This window comes from Serinus canaria, chromosome 27 (genome assembly GCF_022539315.1).
Source record: "Serinus canaria isolate serCan28SL12 chromosome 27, serCan2020, whole genome shotgun sequence".
Lineage (NCBI taxonomy): Eukaryota > Metazoa > Chordata > Aves > Passeriformes > Fringillidae > Serinus > Serinus canaria.
In genome coordinates, this window is record NC_066340.1 from 1078096 (window position 1) to 1096992 (window position 18897).

The 18897-nt window shown below is 56.9% G+C and overlaps 2 protein-coding genes across 6 annotated transcripts; one reads left to right on the forward strand and one right to left on the reverse strand.

Moving 5' to 3' along the window:
* Positions 1-137: 137 nt before the first annotated feature.
* LOC103821799 (E3 ubiquitin-protein ligase RNF113A-like) lies at positions 138-5497 on the reverse strand. The gene is made up of 10 exons (XM_030231911.2): positions 5370-5497; positions 4947-5023; positions 4742-4846; positions 3639-3746; positions 3249-3358; positions 2954-3060; positions 2357-2446; positions 1655-1748; positions 707-813; positions 138-282 (listed from the first exon to the last, which is right to left on the reverse strand). The coding sequence occupies exons 1-10, from the start codon at positions 5467-5469 to the stop codon at positions 203-205; spliced, it is 978 nt and encodes a 325-aa protein (XP_030087771.1). The 5' UTR covers positions 5470-5497; the 3' UTR covers positions 138-202.
* A 1462-nt stretch (positions 5498-6959) lies between these two features.
* On the forward strand, positions 6960-17966 carry LIMD2 (LIM domain containing 2). 5 transcript variants are annotated; one of them, XM_050985577.1, is made up of 5 exons: positions 6960-7269; positions 14554-14655; positions 16258-16302; positions 16701-16840; positions 17300-17966. In XM_050985577.1, the coding sequence occupies exons 2-5, from the start codon at positions 14614-14616 to the stop codon at positions 17457-17459; spliced, it is 387 nt and encodes a 128-aa protein (XP_050841534.1). In that variant the 5' UTR covers positions 6960-7269; positions 14554-14613; the 3' UTR covers positions 17460-17966. The 5 variants fall into 5 exon arrangements, with proteins under 5 accessions (XP_050841534.1, XP_050841531.1, XP_050841533.1 ...); XM_050985574.1 differs by having other exon boundaries at positions 6961-7269; positions 14518-14655; XM_050985576.1 differs by lacking the exon at positions 6960-7269 and adding an exon at positions 11822-12776.
* The last annotated feature ends 931 nt before the right edge of the window (positions 17967-18897 follow it).

Below are 18897 nucleotides of genomic sequence, written 5' to 3' on the forward strand. Positions count from 1 at the left end.
GTTCTGGGGTAGCAGAGGGCTCACTCAGCCCCTGAGTCTTACCTGTCCTGCCTTGTGCCCCCACAGGGCAGCAAAGACAAAGTCCAGCACAGGTAGACAAGGTTCAGTAGCTGCTGGTTGGATACAGAACCCCTGGCTACAGCTCGTAGGTTTTTTTTTTTCCTACAAAAACTTTATTCATTTATGTACAAAATGTGTCCTCCTACTGTGGATCCCCTTCTTGGTCTGACTGTTGCTCCTCTTCTTCCTCCCCTTTGTGTTTTTCCAGTTTTGCCATGAGCTCTGAAAAACAGAACAGGCACGATGAGGCTCCAGGCACAGGGGCTGCCCCAGAGCCAGGGGTCCAGGTGTTGTGAACACCCAGGACCAGGGCAGCTATCACAAATCCCTTGCCTCCAGAGGCTCAGCTTGGAGCCCCCCTGTTGGCTGAGTCCAGGCAGGAGCTGTTACAGTCATTCCCTCAATGCATTACTGACCACACAAGCTGCTGCCTCTGCTCTCCAGTTGCTCCCCAGGTTCCCCACCTGGGCAAGCACAGATGCTCAAGTTGCATCCGTGATTCAATATTTCCTGACACTAACTGCTCTCTGCTGGCAGCCAAGAGCTGTGAACTGCAGCTCAGGGCCAGGCCCAGCACCAGGAAGCTGCAGCAGGAGCTGCTGCTCAGCTGCTCCCCCAGAAGCCCCTCTCCCCAGGTGCCCGTTACCTTTTGCAGGGTTGAAGACGCCGTTGGTTTGCTTGTCACAGACGTAGCAGCGCTGGGATTTGCGATAGTGCTGCAGGGCACAGCTCTCACAGAAGTAGTGCCGACACCTGTATGGAGACACAGGGGTCACTGCAAGTCCCCAGACACAACCACTGTGTCCTAGAGTCAGAAACTACTGACTGCTGCTCACAGGAACATCAAGGTTGAGAATGACTTCCACCATCGAGTCCAGCCTTTGCCCAAACACCACCTTGTCACCCAAACCAGAGCACTGAGTGCCATGTCCAGTTGTTCCTTGTTCCCCAGGGATGGGGACTCCACCAGCTCCCTGGGCAGCCCCTTCCACTGCCTGACAACTCCTCCATGGTCCCCAAGGGAGGCAGAAGTGAGCTGCAGGCATCCCTGTTCCCATGGAAGGTGTTTCAGCGTTGCTTCACTGATGTGCAGTGACAGCACAGAGCCACCAGGGAGCTCTTCCAGACACAGGATAGTGTTCAGAGTGAGGAGTGAGCTCTTCCAGACACAGGATAGTGTTCACAGTGAGGAAGGGCTGCCCTCAGCCTCATCCTCATCAAGCTCCTGGTTTCCCCACACTCACATTTCTCTGCTCAAACAGTGCAGCTGCCATTAAGTGTCCAGGAGGAATGATGGCATGAAAACAAAATCTCGAGGTTAAGAGGGAAAGATGAAGCAATGAGATAGCATTTGTGGAAATCTAAAAAGTGCTTGAGTAAGTGCTTGAGATCCCTTCCAAGGGGATGCTCCAGATGCAGCTATGAGACTCCCTGGCTCGCACAGGACTCGCCCACCCACCAGAAAAGCAGGGCAGACAACAAGCACGTTCCACCTACAGCCTGTGGGCTGGGTTTGTCTGCCTCAACAGTGAATGAATGACTCCTGAGCTGCATCGATAGCACACATGGCTGCTCGTGCCAAACAACCACTTACTTGGTGACCACGGGGTTCTTGAAGGAACCTCTGCAGATGAAGCATTTGAAAGGCATGTCCTCCTCATCACTGCTCACCTCGTAGTTTTCGTCATCTGCAGAAGAGAAAGTGAACCAGAGTGGAGTGAGAGAAGAAGCCAGCCCAGCCTACGTGTGGGGCACAAAATAATAAATAAGGGGAGAGAAGAGCAGGTGGGATTCAAACTCTGCTGGAAACAATGGAGCACTGGGTGTTGCTGATGTCATTAACACGTGTGGGACTGTGCTATAATTAGGGCTAATGAACCAGCAGACCTGTTGCTCATCTCAGGAGAAAATTCTTTTCTACTTCACCCACTCACTGCTATAAAGAGAAACATCCTCCAGTACCCTCCTGTTTTTTAGACTTCCAAACCAGCTGCCACCAAGTGCTGGCTCCAACTGAGCAGAGAATAGCCCCCATTTGCACAGCAGCACTCATGAGCCCTGGGCCACAGCTCCGGATACTGAGTGACAAATGACACCCCACCTCCTGGTCATCAGGGGGACAGACAATCCCATCTCCCAGCTCCACACAGCTCGCTTCTGGGACCCACACAGCAGTGCTCTCCTTCCCAGAGAGCCAGGGTTATCTGAAAGCAGCAGCTCTGCTCAGCAGTGTCAGAGATTGCTGGCCCTCAGCTGATCGTGCAGCAGCAGTCCCGTGAGGGCACAGGGGCCGTACCGTTGACGCCGTAGCGGCCCTCGTCCAGCTCCCGTTCGATCTGCCAGCCGTGCTTGTAGTCAGAGCGGTCGTGCAGGAACTTGCAGCTGTCTGAACAGCACAAAGAAAAGAGGAAGTAAGAGACAGGCTGCAAGGGCAGAGTGTTACCAGGACACTAATTCCAGGGCAGCCTGAGCTTCGTCCAGCAGGAGAAATCTGATTGCTCCTTCTCCAGTGCAGCACTTAGCTCCTGGAGCGGGTACAGGATCCCTCAGTGCTGAAAGGCTGTGAGTAGCATCCTCTGTATGCCACTGGACAGTTCCAGTAGTTATGCACATGGGAAGTGGGATAAGGAACAGGAAAACCCATCCCTCACATGGTCTCAGTGCACACAATACCTGTAAGAATGTGGGTCACTGAAACATCCCAGGGGTCCCTTCCAGGACTCCTATAACCACTAATTAGAGGCCCTGGGCTTTCAGAAGGGATGCCACGAATGACAACCTTACATAAACAGCTGCACAGAAGGGTCTGTGACTCAGCACCCCAAACAGGGGGTCACAGCTGGACTGGATGCCTTGGCATGCCTGGTGCTCAGCTGCAGCACAGGGCACTCACCCCCGAAGCCGCAGAACCCTGTCTCTTTGTAGTCCTTGCAGATGTCGGGCTGGTAGTCCCAGCGCACCGTGGCCCGCAGGTGCTCCGGAGCACGGATGGGGCCTTTCCTGAAAGGAGACAAGAGGCTCAGCCCAGCTGCAAAGTGGCCCTGGAGCAGGGCCCTGGCCAGAAGCACACACCACACTGTTCAGGCAGAAACTGGCAGTGACAGCAGAGTTCCAGCCCCAAACACTGCTTTTGGGATGGTGCCTGAGCTCCTCTGTGGTCACGGACCCCGAGGCTCATGCCAACCCACCTCACCATTCCTGAGGAGGCATTTCCCATTGATGTGTCCTTGGGCTTCACATACTTCTGGTAGTTGTTAATGCCACGGTAAATTTTATCGTCTTCCTTTCCTCTCAGCTCCTAGGAAAGCAAGAAGAGATGATTAAGGATCAGGAGAGCTTCAGGCCATGAATTAATTACCACCACTCTGACACCAGTCTTCCTTCCCACCTTGCCTTCCTTAACACCAAGATGCCAATAAAGCCACAAAACTCCCCTATTTGCCAAGGCTGCACTCCTGGCTTCTCAAACTTGTAGGGAAGATGAGACTCTAACTCTTCTTGGTGTGCAGAAGGGGATGAGCAAACCACAGACTCTCCTGCTGCAGAGCAGGAGTTCCTGAGGAGCAAGGCTGACTCACCTCCTGGATTTTCTGGCTGCGCTCAAAGATGGCCTGGGCATCCTTCTCCTTCTCTGTGTCCAGTTCATACACTGCTGTGGCTCCCATGTCTTCTGGGCCAACAGGTTTCTGAAAAGCAAGGAAAACTTGTGGCAAGAGTGGAGTGAACACCTGGACAAGACAGAGAGCTCCTGTCTACCTGGAGGTTGTCAGAGAGCAAGAACTGGACACATCTGCTTTATCCCTTGGTATTTTCTAGGGACAATTCACCACAGGCTCCAGCCTAGTGTGTGCAGAGGCCAGAGTGCTAATTCCTCATTGCTCCCAGATTTTAGCCTGCAGTCAGGGAACACTTATTTTACTCCTTCACACTCAGCCCCAGCTCAGCTGGAAGCCCCACTCAGTTCACCCATGTCACCCAGTTCAGGTGGGTGTCAGTTCACCCAGCACTTCAATCACGGGACCCTCCTGCCCACACACAGGATGTTACTGAGCTTCTGACCCAGCTGGGGATGGCCAAAATTCAGTTTCAACACAGTGATCTGGTTTAAACTCCTCTTTAATGGACTGAGCAGATACCTATTCCTAGCTTTTATTGCATCTTCAAGAACAGCTGCACAGAAACCAGAGAATAATTACAGCCAGCCTCAATTAGATACAAATCCAACTTAGGTGCCAAAAGCTTGCAGAGTGCCTAAGCTGTCACCTCCTCCCATCCCTTCCCATTCTCTCCAGAAGGTTGGGCAAAACAAAGGCTGTCTCCCTTGGGAGCAGCCAAAGATGGTCTAACACTGAAAACACAAACCCAACAGTTGAGCAAACCTGATTCAACTGCTCCCTCTCCTGAAAAATCTCTGCAGTGTTGGGCAAGTCCAGTGGCATCCTGGAGTTTTAACTCCCACCTCTGAAAGGAAAAGGCCAATCTTTCATGGCCTCCCATGGAGGGAGGGACTATCAGGGTAAACCCAGCACAAGGTGCTCGGATATTAAGAGGGGAGAGGGAAGTGCACTAATAAGAAAGAATGTCCAATCCCATGTTTAGAGTGGCAGATTCTGTCAGTGAGGAGTGGGATCCCCAGCCCCATATGAGCTGACACCCCAGGCCCCCTGCTGCCTGTCCTTACCGCCGACCTGGTGGATTTGTAGGTGACCCCGATCTCCTTGGCAGGATCCTCATCGTCGCTGCTGCTCGGCGCGTAGTCCGGCCTCTCCCTCGTGCAGCGCCTGGTCTGGTGGGGGAGGAAAGGCTCCAGCGCTGTCCTGGCTGAGCCTGGCAGGCCCCCGCCGGCAGCCCTGGGTGGAGCAGGCGCTCCCTCGGAGCTCCCTTACCTTCTGGATCATGGGGTTGGGGGTGTCCCGCCGCCGCTCCTTGCGCACCACGGTGCTGCCCTCCTCCCCGCTGCTCTCTGCGGGGACAGCCGGGCGTGAGGGGCATGGCCCGGGCCTGAGGCAGGGGACCCAACGGGGACCCAACAATGCCACCCTGGGAGCGCTGTCCAAAGGCTCCCGGGCAGCCTTGGGGCAGCGACAGTTCCCTGAGAGCCTGGGCAGTGTCCGACCGCCTTCCCCAAAGGAAGAACCTTCTCCTAATATCCAACCTAAATCCCTGTGACACAACTGCAGGGCTGGGGAGAGCGGCCAAGCCCCCGTGCAGGCAGCGCTGGGGGCAGCACCAGGCCCTCCCTCGCCTCCCCGCTGCACCGCCCCGCACCAGCTCGGCTCCCCGCGCCGCCCGGGTCCCCCAGCCCTCACCTCGCTCCTGGTCGCTGCCGGGCCGTTTTCGCCGGCCGCTGCCCGCGGCCCGGACCCGTTTCTTGAACACAAAGCTGCAGACGCCGCTCTCCTCCGCCATCCTGTGCCACCAAGACAGCGGCGCTGGACGGAGCGGCGCCGGAGCGGCCGGCGAGGGTGGCGCCCTCTGCGGGCACGGAGGACTCAGCGCCCCGGGCGGGGCCGGCAGTCCCGGGGATGCTGCTCTGGACCCTGAGCCCCGCCGGAGCCCGGCTCTGAGCCCGGCTCTCTGCACAGCCCCCTGCCCTCCGCACAGCCCCCTGCCCTCTGCACAGACCCCTGCCCTCTCTACAGTGTGGCTGTCCCACCGCTGGCTCACATCTGGAGTGGAATTCCTCATTTATTTGCTCTCAATAGCAGCGAGCCTGTTCAGCACAGATGCTCTTTGGGCAACGCAGAGTGACAGAGGTGGTTAATCACATCACTGCTGTCTCCTTGTCCAGTAATCACTCCCATGAATTCCGCAGTCCTGTTTTTTGTACAGGGAATCACAGGCAAACTGTACACAGAACACCTGTCTCTGCAGCTGGGCTCAGGCTTTGGGCCACCTCCAGCCAGCATTTGGCTCTTTCCAGTGGCACCACACGGTGTTCAGGAGCTGAACAAGAATATTTGTTCCAGCATCATCATTTTCAAAGATATTCCCATCACTCCATTGCATATATTCCTCCATTTCCAGCCCATTGGAGGGCTTTGAGAGCTTAAGGTAAAGTCCTCAGAGCTACAGGTTATTGCTGTCTCTCTCTCCCACAGCCATTCTGGCTTCCCTGGCTGGCATGAAACCACCTCCAGGTTTTAATGATTAATATTTAAATTTATTTCTGATGTTTTGCTCTGCTCCTGGGGAAATCCCAGCCCTCCAAACATCAAGGGAAGCTGCCCTTATAGTCCAGGCAGTGCTTTTGCTCAGCCCACAGGATCCTACTCTGGCAGATCCACTGCTCACCTTGTACAGCCTCGCTCCCACGCTCTCCATGGAAAATCCCTGGATTTCTGAAACCACCACAGATCAGTTTTACCCCTCTGGAGGGGGAGGAGTGGGGAGCACTGGAACCCTCCTTTCCTGCTGCTGCCTGATAAGATCCTTCCTATGCAAGCAGTGAGCTGAGGTGTGGGAGATGTGGCTTTTGCAGATGCTGGAGAGATGGATCCTTTGGGATGTTCCAGGAACCCTTAGCGGGATCAGGATGGATCCTTTGGGATGTTCCAGGAACCCTTAGTGGGGTCAGGATGGACCCTTTGGGACGCTCCAGGAACCCTTAGCGGGGTCAGGATGGACCCTTTGGGACGTTCCAGGATCCCTTAGCAGGGTCAGGATGGACCCTTTGGGACGCTCCAGGAACCCTTAGCAGGGTCAGGATGGATCCTTTGGGATGTTCCAGGATGCCGGGGTGGGTGAGTGCCACGCGGGGAGAGCCGAAGGCCATGTCCAAAGCTTGGGGCGAAGCCAATCTGCCCACGCAGCTCATGGGAGAGAGGCTGGAAGAGCTAATTACCGGGGGGCGGTAATTGCACCCCGTGCCAGAAAGCGGAAGGGTCGCCCCGGGGCCGGCGCTGTGGGATCGGGGAGGCTGAGGCGAGCAGGCAGAGGGAGCTGGGAGCCGAGGGAGCGGGGAAGGTTCGGGGTTAGAGGTTGGCTCCACACAAAGGAGCGAGCGGCTGGAAGCCGGTTCGACGCCGGGAGCCAATCGCTGCTGCGGCCCCGCGATAAAAGGGCTCGGAGCCGGCGCGGGGAGCGCAGGAAGCGGCTCCGCTGCACGGCCGCGGCCTCTGCGGCGGGACACGGGCGGCAGAGCCCCGGGCACGGCACGGCACGGCACGGCACGGCACGGCCCCGCCCTGCGGACCCTCCTGCTCGGCGGTGAGCTCGGCTCGGGGGCGGCGGGAGGCGGCGGCCAGACAATGCCGGCCCCGGGAGCGGGGCTGAGGGGCTCGCCTGTACCGGGGGTCCCGGTTCCCGAGCACACCGGGCTGGGGGGGATCGGGGCAGCCAGAGCGGCAGAGATGGAGAGGAGCGAGGATGGAGAGGAGCGGGGAGAGCCCCGGGGAGCGGCTGCGTTGCCCAGGAGCCGCCCCGCACTCCGGGCTCGCCCCCGGCCCCGCTGCACCGGCAGCTGCTCGGCCTCGGGGGGCGGGAGGAGGTTCGGGTCGGAAGGAGGGAGAGCGGATCGGAGTCTGGGATCGGGGTCTGGGATCGGGGCCGGCTCCCCGTGCCCGCGGAGCCCCGCGAGAGGGGCCGGTACCGGCGGGGCGAGCAGGCCCGTACTGGCCGGATCCGCTCCGGGGGTTCGTGTTTGGGGGTGTATTTGGGGGCTCCCGTTCCCGTTCGGGCTGTAGTCGGCTCTTTGTTGTGTGCTGCAGTACGTGCCGGAGGGTGGCTGGACAGATCCGTTTTATTAAGCTGATCAGAAAGAGCAGAGATGGAAGAAAAACCTGTTAGATCCCGACTCCCTTCACCCCCTTGGTGAATGCCTGCCAATTCCCGATGGTGTCTCCTACCGCCTCATCCAGGCTGCCTTTAAACCTTTCCAGCGACAGGTCTTTCATCACTTCCCTGGGGAGGCTGTTGCATGGCTGTGAGATTTAATAACAACACGAATGCCCTGGGCTCTGACATAACCCTTAACAGCCAGGGATCTCCCGGGGCTTCACAAAGGAGAGCAGCTCTGTTTTCATCGAGGGGAGGGGGAAAAGGGGAACAGAAAAAATGAAATTATTTCTCCGCTGCCACCCAAAATTAGCAGCAGATTTAAGAATCAAGCCCAGGTTTCCCAAGTCCCAGTCTGGTGCTGTAACTACTGTGTTTTGAGCCAGTCTGATCTGTCTAATCCCCTTGGATCACTTCAAACAAGCTAAGTTCATATTTATGATCAATTTTCTGCTGGTTTTTTTCATGGTGTGGGTATCGGTTTTGGAAAAAAAGCTGATAATCCAGCCTTGAAAATTGGGCTTTGTCCACCAAAGCCGTCGTGTGAGGGCTCTCACAGGGAAGACATCTGGTGCCTCAGCTGAGCTGTTGTGTGTTTAAGGCCAGGAGTAGCACATCTGCAGCATTATTAATGTAGATTACAAAATAATTGCAGGGCAATCGACCAAGCTTAGTCTGACACAGCCCCAGTGTTAATGTCCTTTTTAAATTTGTCCTGCAAGAAGCAAATTCCCAGTTCCAAACTGAGGGTCTGTCAGAACCAACCTCTTGGGCTTTGCCAAGTGGCAGATGCATCTTCATTCTTATACAGCTTAAAACCAGGTTCTTGACCTTTTTTTGGTCAGCAAAAATCCCAGGAGACTTCTCACTAGGGAAAGGAATTCCTCTTCTGATTTCCTCCAGTGGGTAACTCCTGGGAGTCCTCAACTACCCCTCTGGTCCTGGAGGGTGATGAAGTTTTTCTTTTCCTTTTCTCCCACCCTCAGCTCTTGCAGGGTTTTTCCAGGCAGCTGCCATGTCCCCCCAAGACATGTCTGCTTTTCCCTCCCAGTTAAGTCATTTTTATCTGCCATCTGGGGGTGTTGCAGTGCTTACCTTGCTCTTAGCAAAAGCCCTGGGATGGAAAACATTAAATCTGGACAAAAGGATTATTGCAATATCAATGTTAAGCACACTTTAGACACATTTCTCACTCCTGTGATGTGCCCATAACCCTCTCCATATGTCCAGCTCAGGGTTTTCAGTGGCAAGATGCCTCAGCATCCTCTGATGTGCCTCTCCAGGGATTACTTTTCCTGGCACACTCATTGCTCCACTGCAATCCTGTGGATTTCAGAGAACCAGCTCCTATGCTGGGCTCCATGGCACCTTGGATCCTAAAAGGAAGGATAGAGATGAAGGCTGAAAATAGCTGGGGCAGCTCAAAAAGAATGATATTTAGAGAGATTTAACTACCAATATGATTTTGGTCGTGTTTTCTTCTTAAATCTGCCTTTAGACAGCAGACAGTGGATTTTGTAGGGCTTGTGTGGAGGCAGGGACCACGGAAAGGGGTTGTGCTGTGTTTTGGAGTGCTTGCATTTACTGCATCTGCAGGTGATGAAACAGCAAAAGCTTTTTGTGGGGTCTCTTGGGGCCCAAGAGATGGGGTCACCCCATGGAATCAGAGAATCCTTCAGGCTGGAAAAGCTCTCTAAGGTCATAGTGTGCAACCATTCCCACAGCACTGCCAAGGCCATTGCTAACCATGTCCCCAAGTGCCACCTCCCCATGGCCTTAAAGCCCTCCAGGGATGGGGACTCCAGCACAGGAAATGCCAGTGCAGAGTCTGGTGAGTAACAGGTGATGTTCCAGGAGAGGAAATCAGCCAAGGCAGCACTGAGAGGTTGTGCTGGAGGAAGGAGGAAATTACAGGCAATTACAGCTCCATTAACTGGAGCACAAGGAGAGGTTGGTTTCTAGACCAGGTTCTGGAAGAGCAATCAGATGGGCTGTTGGGAAGCAGAATAAAGTGCTGGGTGGGTCTCACTGGGTCAGTGTCTTCCTTGGATAAGATAAATGACTTCTGAAACAACAGGGCCCCAAGGAAATGATTATTTTAGGTGAAAAAGGATGGGGAAAAGAGAGCAAAATGCAAGGAAGACCCTTGGATTCTTCTGCAAGGAGGGATGTAAGGACACAGCAGGCCAGAGGTTTTCAGGGCTGCTGGAGTTTTGTGTCAGAACCCCAAAGTCTGAGATCTCCCAGTGTGGAGCTGCCACACCAGCTCACCTGTCTGCATCACAGAGAGCCCACCAGGTGAGAACAGCTTAAAGGGAATCTGCTTCTCCTGAATGTGGTCAATCTTCATGAATCCCTCTGAGAGGCCAATATCTGATGGGAGGAGAGCTAATGTCTAATGTACATTTGAGGAGGAGACCAGGGTGATGTTTCCAGGTGGAGCATGGTTTAGGGAAGGGCTGACAAGGGTAGGGAAGCCATGAGCTTCTGTTTGCCTGTTGTGCTTGTTTGCAGCAGGTTGATATTGCACCCCATCAGTCCCTTCTGCAGAGCTTCCAAGGTTTCTCCCAGTGAAGCACTTCTGTCTAATGTCCAGCCTGAACCTCTCAACCTGCAATTTTTGTCTGGCACTGCTGAGAATTTGTCTCTGCTTGGAAAAACCTCTTTCATCCTCCTGCTCTCTGCTCTGTCTGAACTCCCAGGGAGCAGAGACTCCCTTCAGATCCTGATTTTAATGGATCCCATTAAACACAGCCACAGTCCTAGGAAGTGGCTGCCTCAGTTTCTGCTTCTGGAAAGCAGGTGAATCCCAGCAGCATCCTTCTGGCCTGTGTGCCCCTCCCTGAGAGGCAGGGCAGGGACCAGCCCAGTCCCCTGGTGCTTCCAGAGCTGTGCAGGGCAGGCAGGGATGAAAGTGGCAGAGGGGAGAGGGTGGGCAGGGGCTTCCCTGGGGCTCCCCCTCACTCCTGTGGGTCCCCCATTGTTGCCCTGACAAAGGCAGCCCTGTTCCTCCCCACAGCTATTCCTTGTCAGCATCCCTCAGCGTTTTGGCTGCAGATTTCCTGCCCACTGGCAGCCTCTCAAGAGGCAGAACGTGGATGGAAAGGGGATTAGTGGAGCAGGCTGCTGGAAGGTGGCTCCTGGCTGTGGGGTGGGGCAGGGTCAAGCCCACTCCCCGGGAATCCCTCCAGCAGGGGAGGGGTGTCCCCAGAAATGTCTGGATTCTCCTCCCTGAGGTTCTCCAGCCTGTGCTGGGCCAGCAGGGACCTGCCCTGGCTCCCCGGTGCCATGAGGTCAAGTGGCTGGCTCAAAGCCATGCAAGAGGCAAGGCCTGAGGCAGAGTGAAGGGATTCCATGCCTGAAGCAGGAGCTGTGCCCACTGGGCTGCCTCCATCCTCCCTTCTCTGGCACTTCTTGGCCTGGCCTCTTTGATGCTGGTTTTGGTTTCATGGTGTGGGTCAGCTGTGAGACCCCAAAAGTGCAGAGACTGAGTCTTGGGTGATTCCCAGGCTCAGGAGAGGCTCTTCCAGCTCCTCTTCACCTCTTCCCCACGCTGGCCAGCTGAGAGGGATGGTGGGCATGGAGCTGGAGGGTCAGCACTGCCACGTTTCACTGATCCTGTACTGGATTTCATGGACATCCATCCCCACAGCCACCAGCTCAGGCCAAGATTTCCTGGGGAAAGGCCTGGCAGCCTCTCCAAGGTGCCTCTCCGTGCTCTGGGGTCACTCCACGTCCTCTGAGGATGGAGGAGGAAGGGGGCCCGGATCCCCCACGCTGTGCTTGGCCTTTGGGAAAGCCTCCTGCAATGGAGCAGTGATCCCTGCAGTAAACAAACCCTTCCCAGGGCTGCTAATGGGAACCATCTGGCAGAGAGGGGCCCCTCGCCCTCTGCACTCACTTTCCTTCCCTGCTGGAACCCACCGGGCTGGGAATGGGCTGGGAATGGGCTGGGAATGGGCTGGGACTGCACTGGGAATGGGCTGGGACTGCACTGGGAATAGCTGGGTCTGCACTGGGAATGGGCTGGATCTACACTGGGATGGCTGGATCTGCACTGGGATCTGGGAATGGGCTGGGTGTGCATTGGGATCCAGCCCTGCTGGGTCTGCACTGCTGGGTCTGCACTGGGATCCAGCCCTGGAAACCTGATCCTTCAGAGGCAGGCTGAGCTCGGGGGACTGCCCTGGGCGCCACCCCAGATGTTCCCTCTCCCTCCATCTGCCCCAGGAAGGTGAGAGGGGATGCAGGAGGCTGTTGGGGAAAGCTCTGTGATGGAGCAGCGTTGCCTTCCTCCCCTTAAACTCCTCCTTGCTTGGAGCCCTCAGTTGCTACAAGGGGCAGGACGAGGGAGGCTGGAAGGCAAAAGGGTTCTCAGCTTGTCCTGAGCCAAAACCTGACACTGCTGGCATGACCTGGAGAGGAGGACAGTCCTGGCTCCTGCTCCTCCCAGGCTGTGGAAGGGGCTAAGGACTTTAGGGAGCAGAGGTTTGGGACAGTCACATCTGGCAGTTACGGTGCCAGTCTCCCCTGTGGGGCACAGCTGTGTCTTTGTCACACGTGTCTGCTGCACCCTCAGAGCCAGCGAGCCCCGAGGCTCCCTGATCCCTTGTGAAGGCTCTGTAGCATCAGTGTGGCAGTGTGTCCTCAGGCTCTGTCCGTGTCACCTCATTCCCCCTCTCCTGGAGGCTGCTCCAGCCCCAAGCTGTGCTCCTGGGAAGAGCCATGCCAGCAGCTGAGAGCCTCCAAGAGTCCCTCCTGCAGTTTCTCACTTGTTCTGGTTCCCTTATCACCCCAGCACACCCTTCCCCTTTGAGATTTCTGCTCTTGCCTCCTGCCCTGCAGCAGGAAGGAGGTTTGAAGGCTGAAGGGCAGCAGCTGCAGCTCGGGGCTCCAGAGGGTCTGTGGAGGGTCTGGGAGCACCAGAGGGTCTGTGCAGGGTGAGCAGAGGGGCTGGGTGGGAAACATCCCACCATGGGGGGGATCAGTGGCTGGAATTGAAGGGAAAGGGGTTTGGGGGCATGAGGAGCAAAGAAACAAATGGTGGGTGGAAGTAAAAATGCATTTATCAGAGAAGCCCTGAATGGTTTGGGTTGGGGGGACCTTAAAGCTCAGCTCATCCCATGGGCAGGGACCTTCCACTGGAGCAGCTCCTGGAGGGGCTGTGGGGAGGAAAAACCCACGGGAAAAAGGTGGCTGGGGTAGGGGAGGGAAGTTGGGGGAGGACAAATGTTTGTAACAAAGGCAGGGGTGAGGGTGAAAAGCAGGTGAAAAGAGGGAGGGTTGTGCATCGGTGTCAGAGCTGTGTGTGGAGTGGGGACACCGAATTTTTGGGGTCCCTCGTGTTCCCTGCAGGGTCTGTGCTGGGCTGTAGGACCCCACAGACCCTGGAGGCACAAAGAGAAGGTCCTGCCCCAGGAATGGGGGCAGGGAGGGGCCCTGGGGGTGGCCCTCAGCAGATGCTGGGTTCAGCAGCAGCAGCTGCCTGCGAGCTTGGGAGAGCAGGAAATAACAACCAAACCACAGAGAGACGGGAAATGATTCTGATAGAGCAGGGCTGGGCCTCAGCTGGGGCTGGGAAACCTTTGCAACCAGGGCTGAGAGGGGCACCCAGCAAGTGCCCAGCACCTGGGGAAATGGTCTTTCAACTCTAAAAGCAGCCATGAATTTTAGGAGCTTTGCTGATGTAAGTCAAGCCTGCTGTCAGCTGCTGGGGGTTTGGCAGCCAAAGAGCCCCCTAAAACTCAGGGCATGTTTGCCAATGTCCCTGTCAGGTGGGCATTGAGGAGATGCCCCTGCCCCAAGCCCTCCATCCATCTCTGCCCTGGGGCTTTCTCAGGGTCCAGCCCAGCCCTTGGGCAGCAGGAAGGTTTTTGGGGTGGCAATATGAGGCCAAGGGGGTTCAGCAGGACAGGAAAGCAGCCCCAGGCAGAGGCAGGTGCTGGTTTTCCAGCCTCCAGCTCACCCCATCATTGCAAAGCCACCCCTTCACCCTCCTTTTCTCTGCTCTGCTCCTCCCCTGGCAGCATCACTCAGCCCCAGAGCTCTGTCCTGTGTATTCAAAGCAGGGCTCATCTTTCACGGGTGTTTTGAGGGTAAAGTGTGGCGGGGAAAACCCCCTGAGGAGCTGTCAGTGCCTTTTTAGCTCTTTTTTACTAAAAGGGGTGATTTGCAATGCTGGTGTTTTTTTTCCTGTGCTGGTCCCAGCCCTGTCAGCCTCCTCCTCCCAGGCACATCCCACGGGGCTCAGCCTCAAGGCACCGAGAGGACAAAATCCCCATCACTGGCTCTGCTGAGCTGGGATCACCAAGACTTTTCTGGGCTAAAATGAGACTAAAACCACAGTTCTTCCTCCAGCAGCACCAGTCGTTGAGTGAAACACGGGGTGCTGGTTTTGCTGCCTTGGCTTGGGGCCAGCCTTGCTGCCAGTGGCGAGGTCATTGCCATCCCATCCCCTTCCAGATGTTGAGAGCCCCAAACCCTCCAGCTGCTGTCACAGGATTGCAGACCTGCATCTCCCATCCAGCTGCCTGTGCCTCAATCTCTGGGCTGCCCCAGGGAGCCCCAGCCCAGCAGGGCTGATCTGAGCCTGGAGGGAGCTTCGAGCCCACACCAGCTCCTGCAGGGCTGCTGGGTCTGGTGATGAAACCAGCCCCACTCCTGATGACATTTCCTTTGCAGGTGTTGCAAGAGGTGTTATCTTTGACACTTCTGCAGGGAACCTCGACCCACAGCCTTCAAGCTGAGGATTAAACAGAGGGAGAAGGGAAAGGAGCCATGTTCCAGGCCACGGGAGCTGCCAGCCCAGCCCCAGCTCATGTACGTGGGGTTTGTATCCTGGGGTTTGTGTGGGAATTTCAGCTGGGTTTGGGCTCTCAGGGGGCAGGGTTGTACACAGAAGCTGTGTTCCTGACCTGACATTTCAGGGTGATCAAAGGCACAGCCACAGCTCCTCAAAGAACAGAGCTGGGGACAGGAATGTTCCAGCAGAAGGTGCTGTTTGCTGAGCACGCTGGACGCCAGCCTCAGGCTCTGCTCCATCCACAGCTCCTGGAGCTGCTGTCTGTTTGTTTGTGTTTCCATGGCTTTCCCTGATCACAATTGAGAGCTTTGGAGCTGCAGTGATTGGAGATGGAAAAACATAAAGGTTCAAGAACATCTCCTGCTGGGACAGGATACGGCCCTTCCCCGAGGGAAGATCTGTCAGATATGGAAAGGAGAGCGTGCCTGGCCAGGAGGCTGCTGAGAAGTGACAGCAGCCCTGGGTTGCTGCAGCCTTGGGAACGGATGTCTCAGCTCCAGAGAGGCAGCTCTGGTCAGCTGAGTCTGGAAACAGCAAATTAAACCTTAACCCCAGGAGAGCAGCTGTGGTTGTTCTCCCAGTGCCAAGGGATGCAACTGGTTTTACACAGCCAGAGCCTCCTCCTGCCCATGTCCCGTTGTTGATTTTGGCTCCTGTTTTCAGCCTCGTGGGACTGGGAGGAAAATCACAAAATCGTGTCCCTGACCTCAGGCAGTGAGAGCAGCTGGGAAACCTCTGAGGAGGCAGCTCAGCGAGGGGAGAGCTTCCTGTGCCTCCCTTGGACAAACTGCTTCCAAAAATACAAAGGAGAAACGATGGGGAAGGACGAGGCAGGAGGAACAGGGGGTGGGGATCAGCCTGGCAGAGAGGGGCAGTGCTGGGCAGAGCCAAACTGCAGCCAGGGGAGGGACAAGGACAGCAGGGTGACATCCTGGGGTCACACTGCCCTGACCTTGGGAACAAGGTGTGAGGGGGATGAGCCAGCCCTGACTGGTCACCTTGCTGGAGTGCCACTGCCCCTTGAATCCCGACTTTGGGAAGGAGGGAGCACTTCCATCAGTGCCCAGGAGGGTGAAACTCCTGGGGTGGCTGTCAGGGACCCAGCAGGTGTGGGGTGGCTGCAGGATGTGCACTGTGAGGGGGAGCAGGGGGGATTTGGAAGGGTTGCTGCTGCAGATGGGACACGGTGCAGAGAGACCTGGGGCACAGGTAGAGGCTGCTCAGCACTTGGGGCTGTGCCCTGGTGCTGCAGGGCTGAGCAGCACCTGCCCCAGAGCTCAGAGCTCTGCCCTGTGCCCTCCTGTGCCCTCCCCACACCCCCAGGGCTGTGTGCCTCATTTCCAGCCTGAGGAGCTGAAACGGGGCAGAGGAACTGGAAACGAAACCTCTGCCCCAAGAGGCTCTGGGACAGCAAGGGGCACCCAGCTGTGCCCAGGGGGAACAGGGCAGTGCCCCCTGAGCCTGGGCAGCACCCACGGGGCAGCATTGCCCCCTGAGCACCTCCAGCACAGGAGTTGAGGTGCATGGGCCTCAGGTGATGGTTTCCAGGTGCAGGTACAGAGGGGTTTGGTCAGGCTCTTGTGCCAAGCTCTCGTTTTGCTTTCTCTTTCCCTTTTTAGGAGGCCAAAAGCAGCTCAGGAGGCAGCACAGTGCAGCGCTCCAAGGTACCTTTGCTTTTTCTACACCACAGAATCATCCCAGGATGGCTTGGGGGGGAATGGACCTCAGAGCCCACCCAGTGCCACCCCTGCCATGGCAGGGACATCTTCCACTGTCCCAGGCTGCTCCAAGCTTTGTCCAGCCCAGCTTTGGACTCTTCCAGGGATCCAGGGGCAGCCACAGCTGCTCTGGGCTATCCTGCTGATTCTTGGCAAGGGTGGAAGGGCCAAAAGCTCCAGCCCAGCATCAGTGGAGAGGCCCAGGGAGGGTGAGGGAGGTGGGGCTGCTTCCTGCTCCCCAGTGCTCTGGTGAATGCAGGGCAGGGAGGAGGGCAGTGGAGGGATCCAGGTTGTCTCAAACTCTTTCCTCATCTTCTGTCTCCCTTTGCTCTGCCCTTGGCCAGTCCTTCAGCCTGAAGGCACAGGTGAAGGAGATGTGCACTGCCTGCCAGAAAACCGTGTACCCCATGGAGCGCCTGGTGGCCGACAAATTCGTCTTCCACAACTCCTGCTTCTGCTGCAAGCACTGCCACACCAAACTCAGGTGAGCCAGGCTGTCCCTGAGGTGGGACAGGTGCCACTGCAGCTCTGCAGAGACCCCCCCAGACAGTGCCCTCCCCATCACAGCCCCTGGCTTGGCCAGTAGCCAAAGCCCCCCCAGCCCACCCAGCACAGCAAGGTGAAGGTTTATCTGCACACCTGGGCCCAGGTCACAGCTGAACCCTACCTGGTATGGAAGGAGAGATGTTCTCCTTGAGAGCAGCCCTGGGGGAACACAGAGCTGAGCCAGAGCCCCCTTCTAGAGGACTCAGAGCTGAGCTGAGCTCCCCTGGGACCCCCCTTTTCTACTCTCAGCAGCCCCCAACAGCCTCTGCTGATGGGAGGGAGCTGTTGGCCCTAAGGGTCCCCTCCTGCATGTTGTCCCCTCTGCTGTCCCGGTGTCCCCAAGCCCCCCCCAGTTTGCCCAGTGTCCCTGCCTGCTAACCCTGCCCTCCCTCCCCAGCCTGGGCAGCTACGCCGCGCTCCACGGGGAGTTCTACTGCAAGCCCCACTTCCAGCAGCTCTTCAAGAGTAAAGGCAACTACGACGAAGGCTTTGGGCGCCGGCAGCACAAGGAGCTGTGGGTGCACAAGGAGGTGGAGAGCGGCACCAAGTCGGCGTGAGCGGGGCCAGCCCCGCCCGGGGAGCTGAGCTGGGCCAACTGAGCTGATGTAGAGCAGGACCTCGGCATGGGGAGAGGGGGAGCCCCTCTTTGGGGGGTGCTCAGAGGTGAGCAGGGTGCAGCCCCCAGACCTGGAGCCCTCTCTGTGCAGGCCCCTCTCCCCAGTGAGATCAGAGCAGAAGCAATGCCCCCCCCATGGGACCCCCCCAGCCCTGTTGATCCATTTCAGGCCTTTCACCACAGAGAAGGGATGAGCTGGGGGCTTACCCAGCGTGTGAGCCACTGCAGAGCTCCCAGCCACACCAGCCCTGCACTGCTGGGGCTCTGGGTGAGGAGGGTCCCTGGTTTACATCAGCTCAGTTCAGCTGGGATGGTTCAGCCTTAAGGATGTTAAAGCCCTGCCACGGTTTCTGTGTCTGTTTTTTATATTTGCCTTCCACTGGTACGTTCTGCGCTGGAGCTCCGCCTGCGCGCCTTTATTTTTGTAATACAAGGTTTCCCAGCCTTCCCTGTCTTGTCCTGTGTTCCCAGGGGCCTGGGGAGGTGGCACTGGTGGTCACATCTGCCTCTTACTGCCCAGGCAGTGTGGAAAGAGCTTGTGTCCGTGCAGGGTGGGGGAAATGTTCCTGGATACCTGTGTGTCCAGGATACCTGTGTGTCCAGGATACCTGTGTGTCCAGGATACCTGTTCCTGGATACCTGTGTACCTGAGCGAGGCTGGGGGTGAAGGGGAGGCAGGGAAGGGAAAGAGGCAGCCCTCCCTTCTTTGGGGAGTGCTCAGAGGGGTCCTGCACACCCTGAGGACTCAGCAGAGGTGAGCAAGGTGCAGGCCTCTGACCCCCTGCTCACCCCAGGAGCCCTCCTGGTGCCCCCAAGGTTTTGGGAACTGAACCAGGATTTCAGATTCCATGTCGGTGTTGCCCTGTGAGCTGCACAGCCCAGCTGGAACCTTCCACCAGCTTCCAAATGGAGCCCAGACCACCCTCAAAAGGCATTCACCAGCCTGGGGATCCCCCAGGACTCGATCCACCCCTTTGCCCTGACGTGCCTCACGCTCTCCCCTCCACATCATGCCCTGTCCCTCGGTGGCTCTGCCAGGGCCAGGATGGGGTCAGTGCTGGGCTGGCCCCAAAGGTCTGCCCTGGACCCACCCCACTTCCAATCCCCTGGGTTTTAGCACAGTCCATGGAAATTAGTGAGCCCAGCAAGCCCTGCCAGGCTGGAGACACAAATGCAGGAAAACCAGAGAAAGTGGATGAGTCTGGTTTTAATTATTATTTACCTCTTTCCTCCAGGCACACTTTGTACAGCTGTGCTCAGGAACCCCAATTTGTCTTTCAAATTCTACAGGAATTGAGCTTTTCAGAGCCTCCACACAGAGCAACAGCCTTGATATCAACATCCCTGACTGATCCCATCAGCTCTGCCGAGCACGTCCT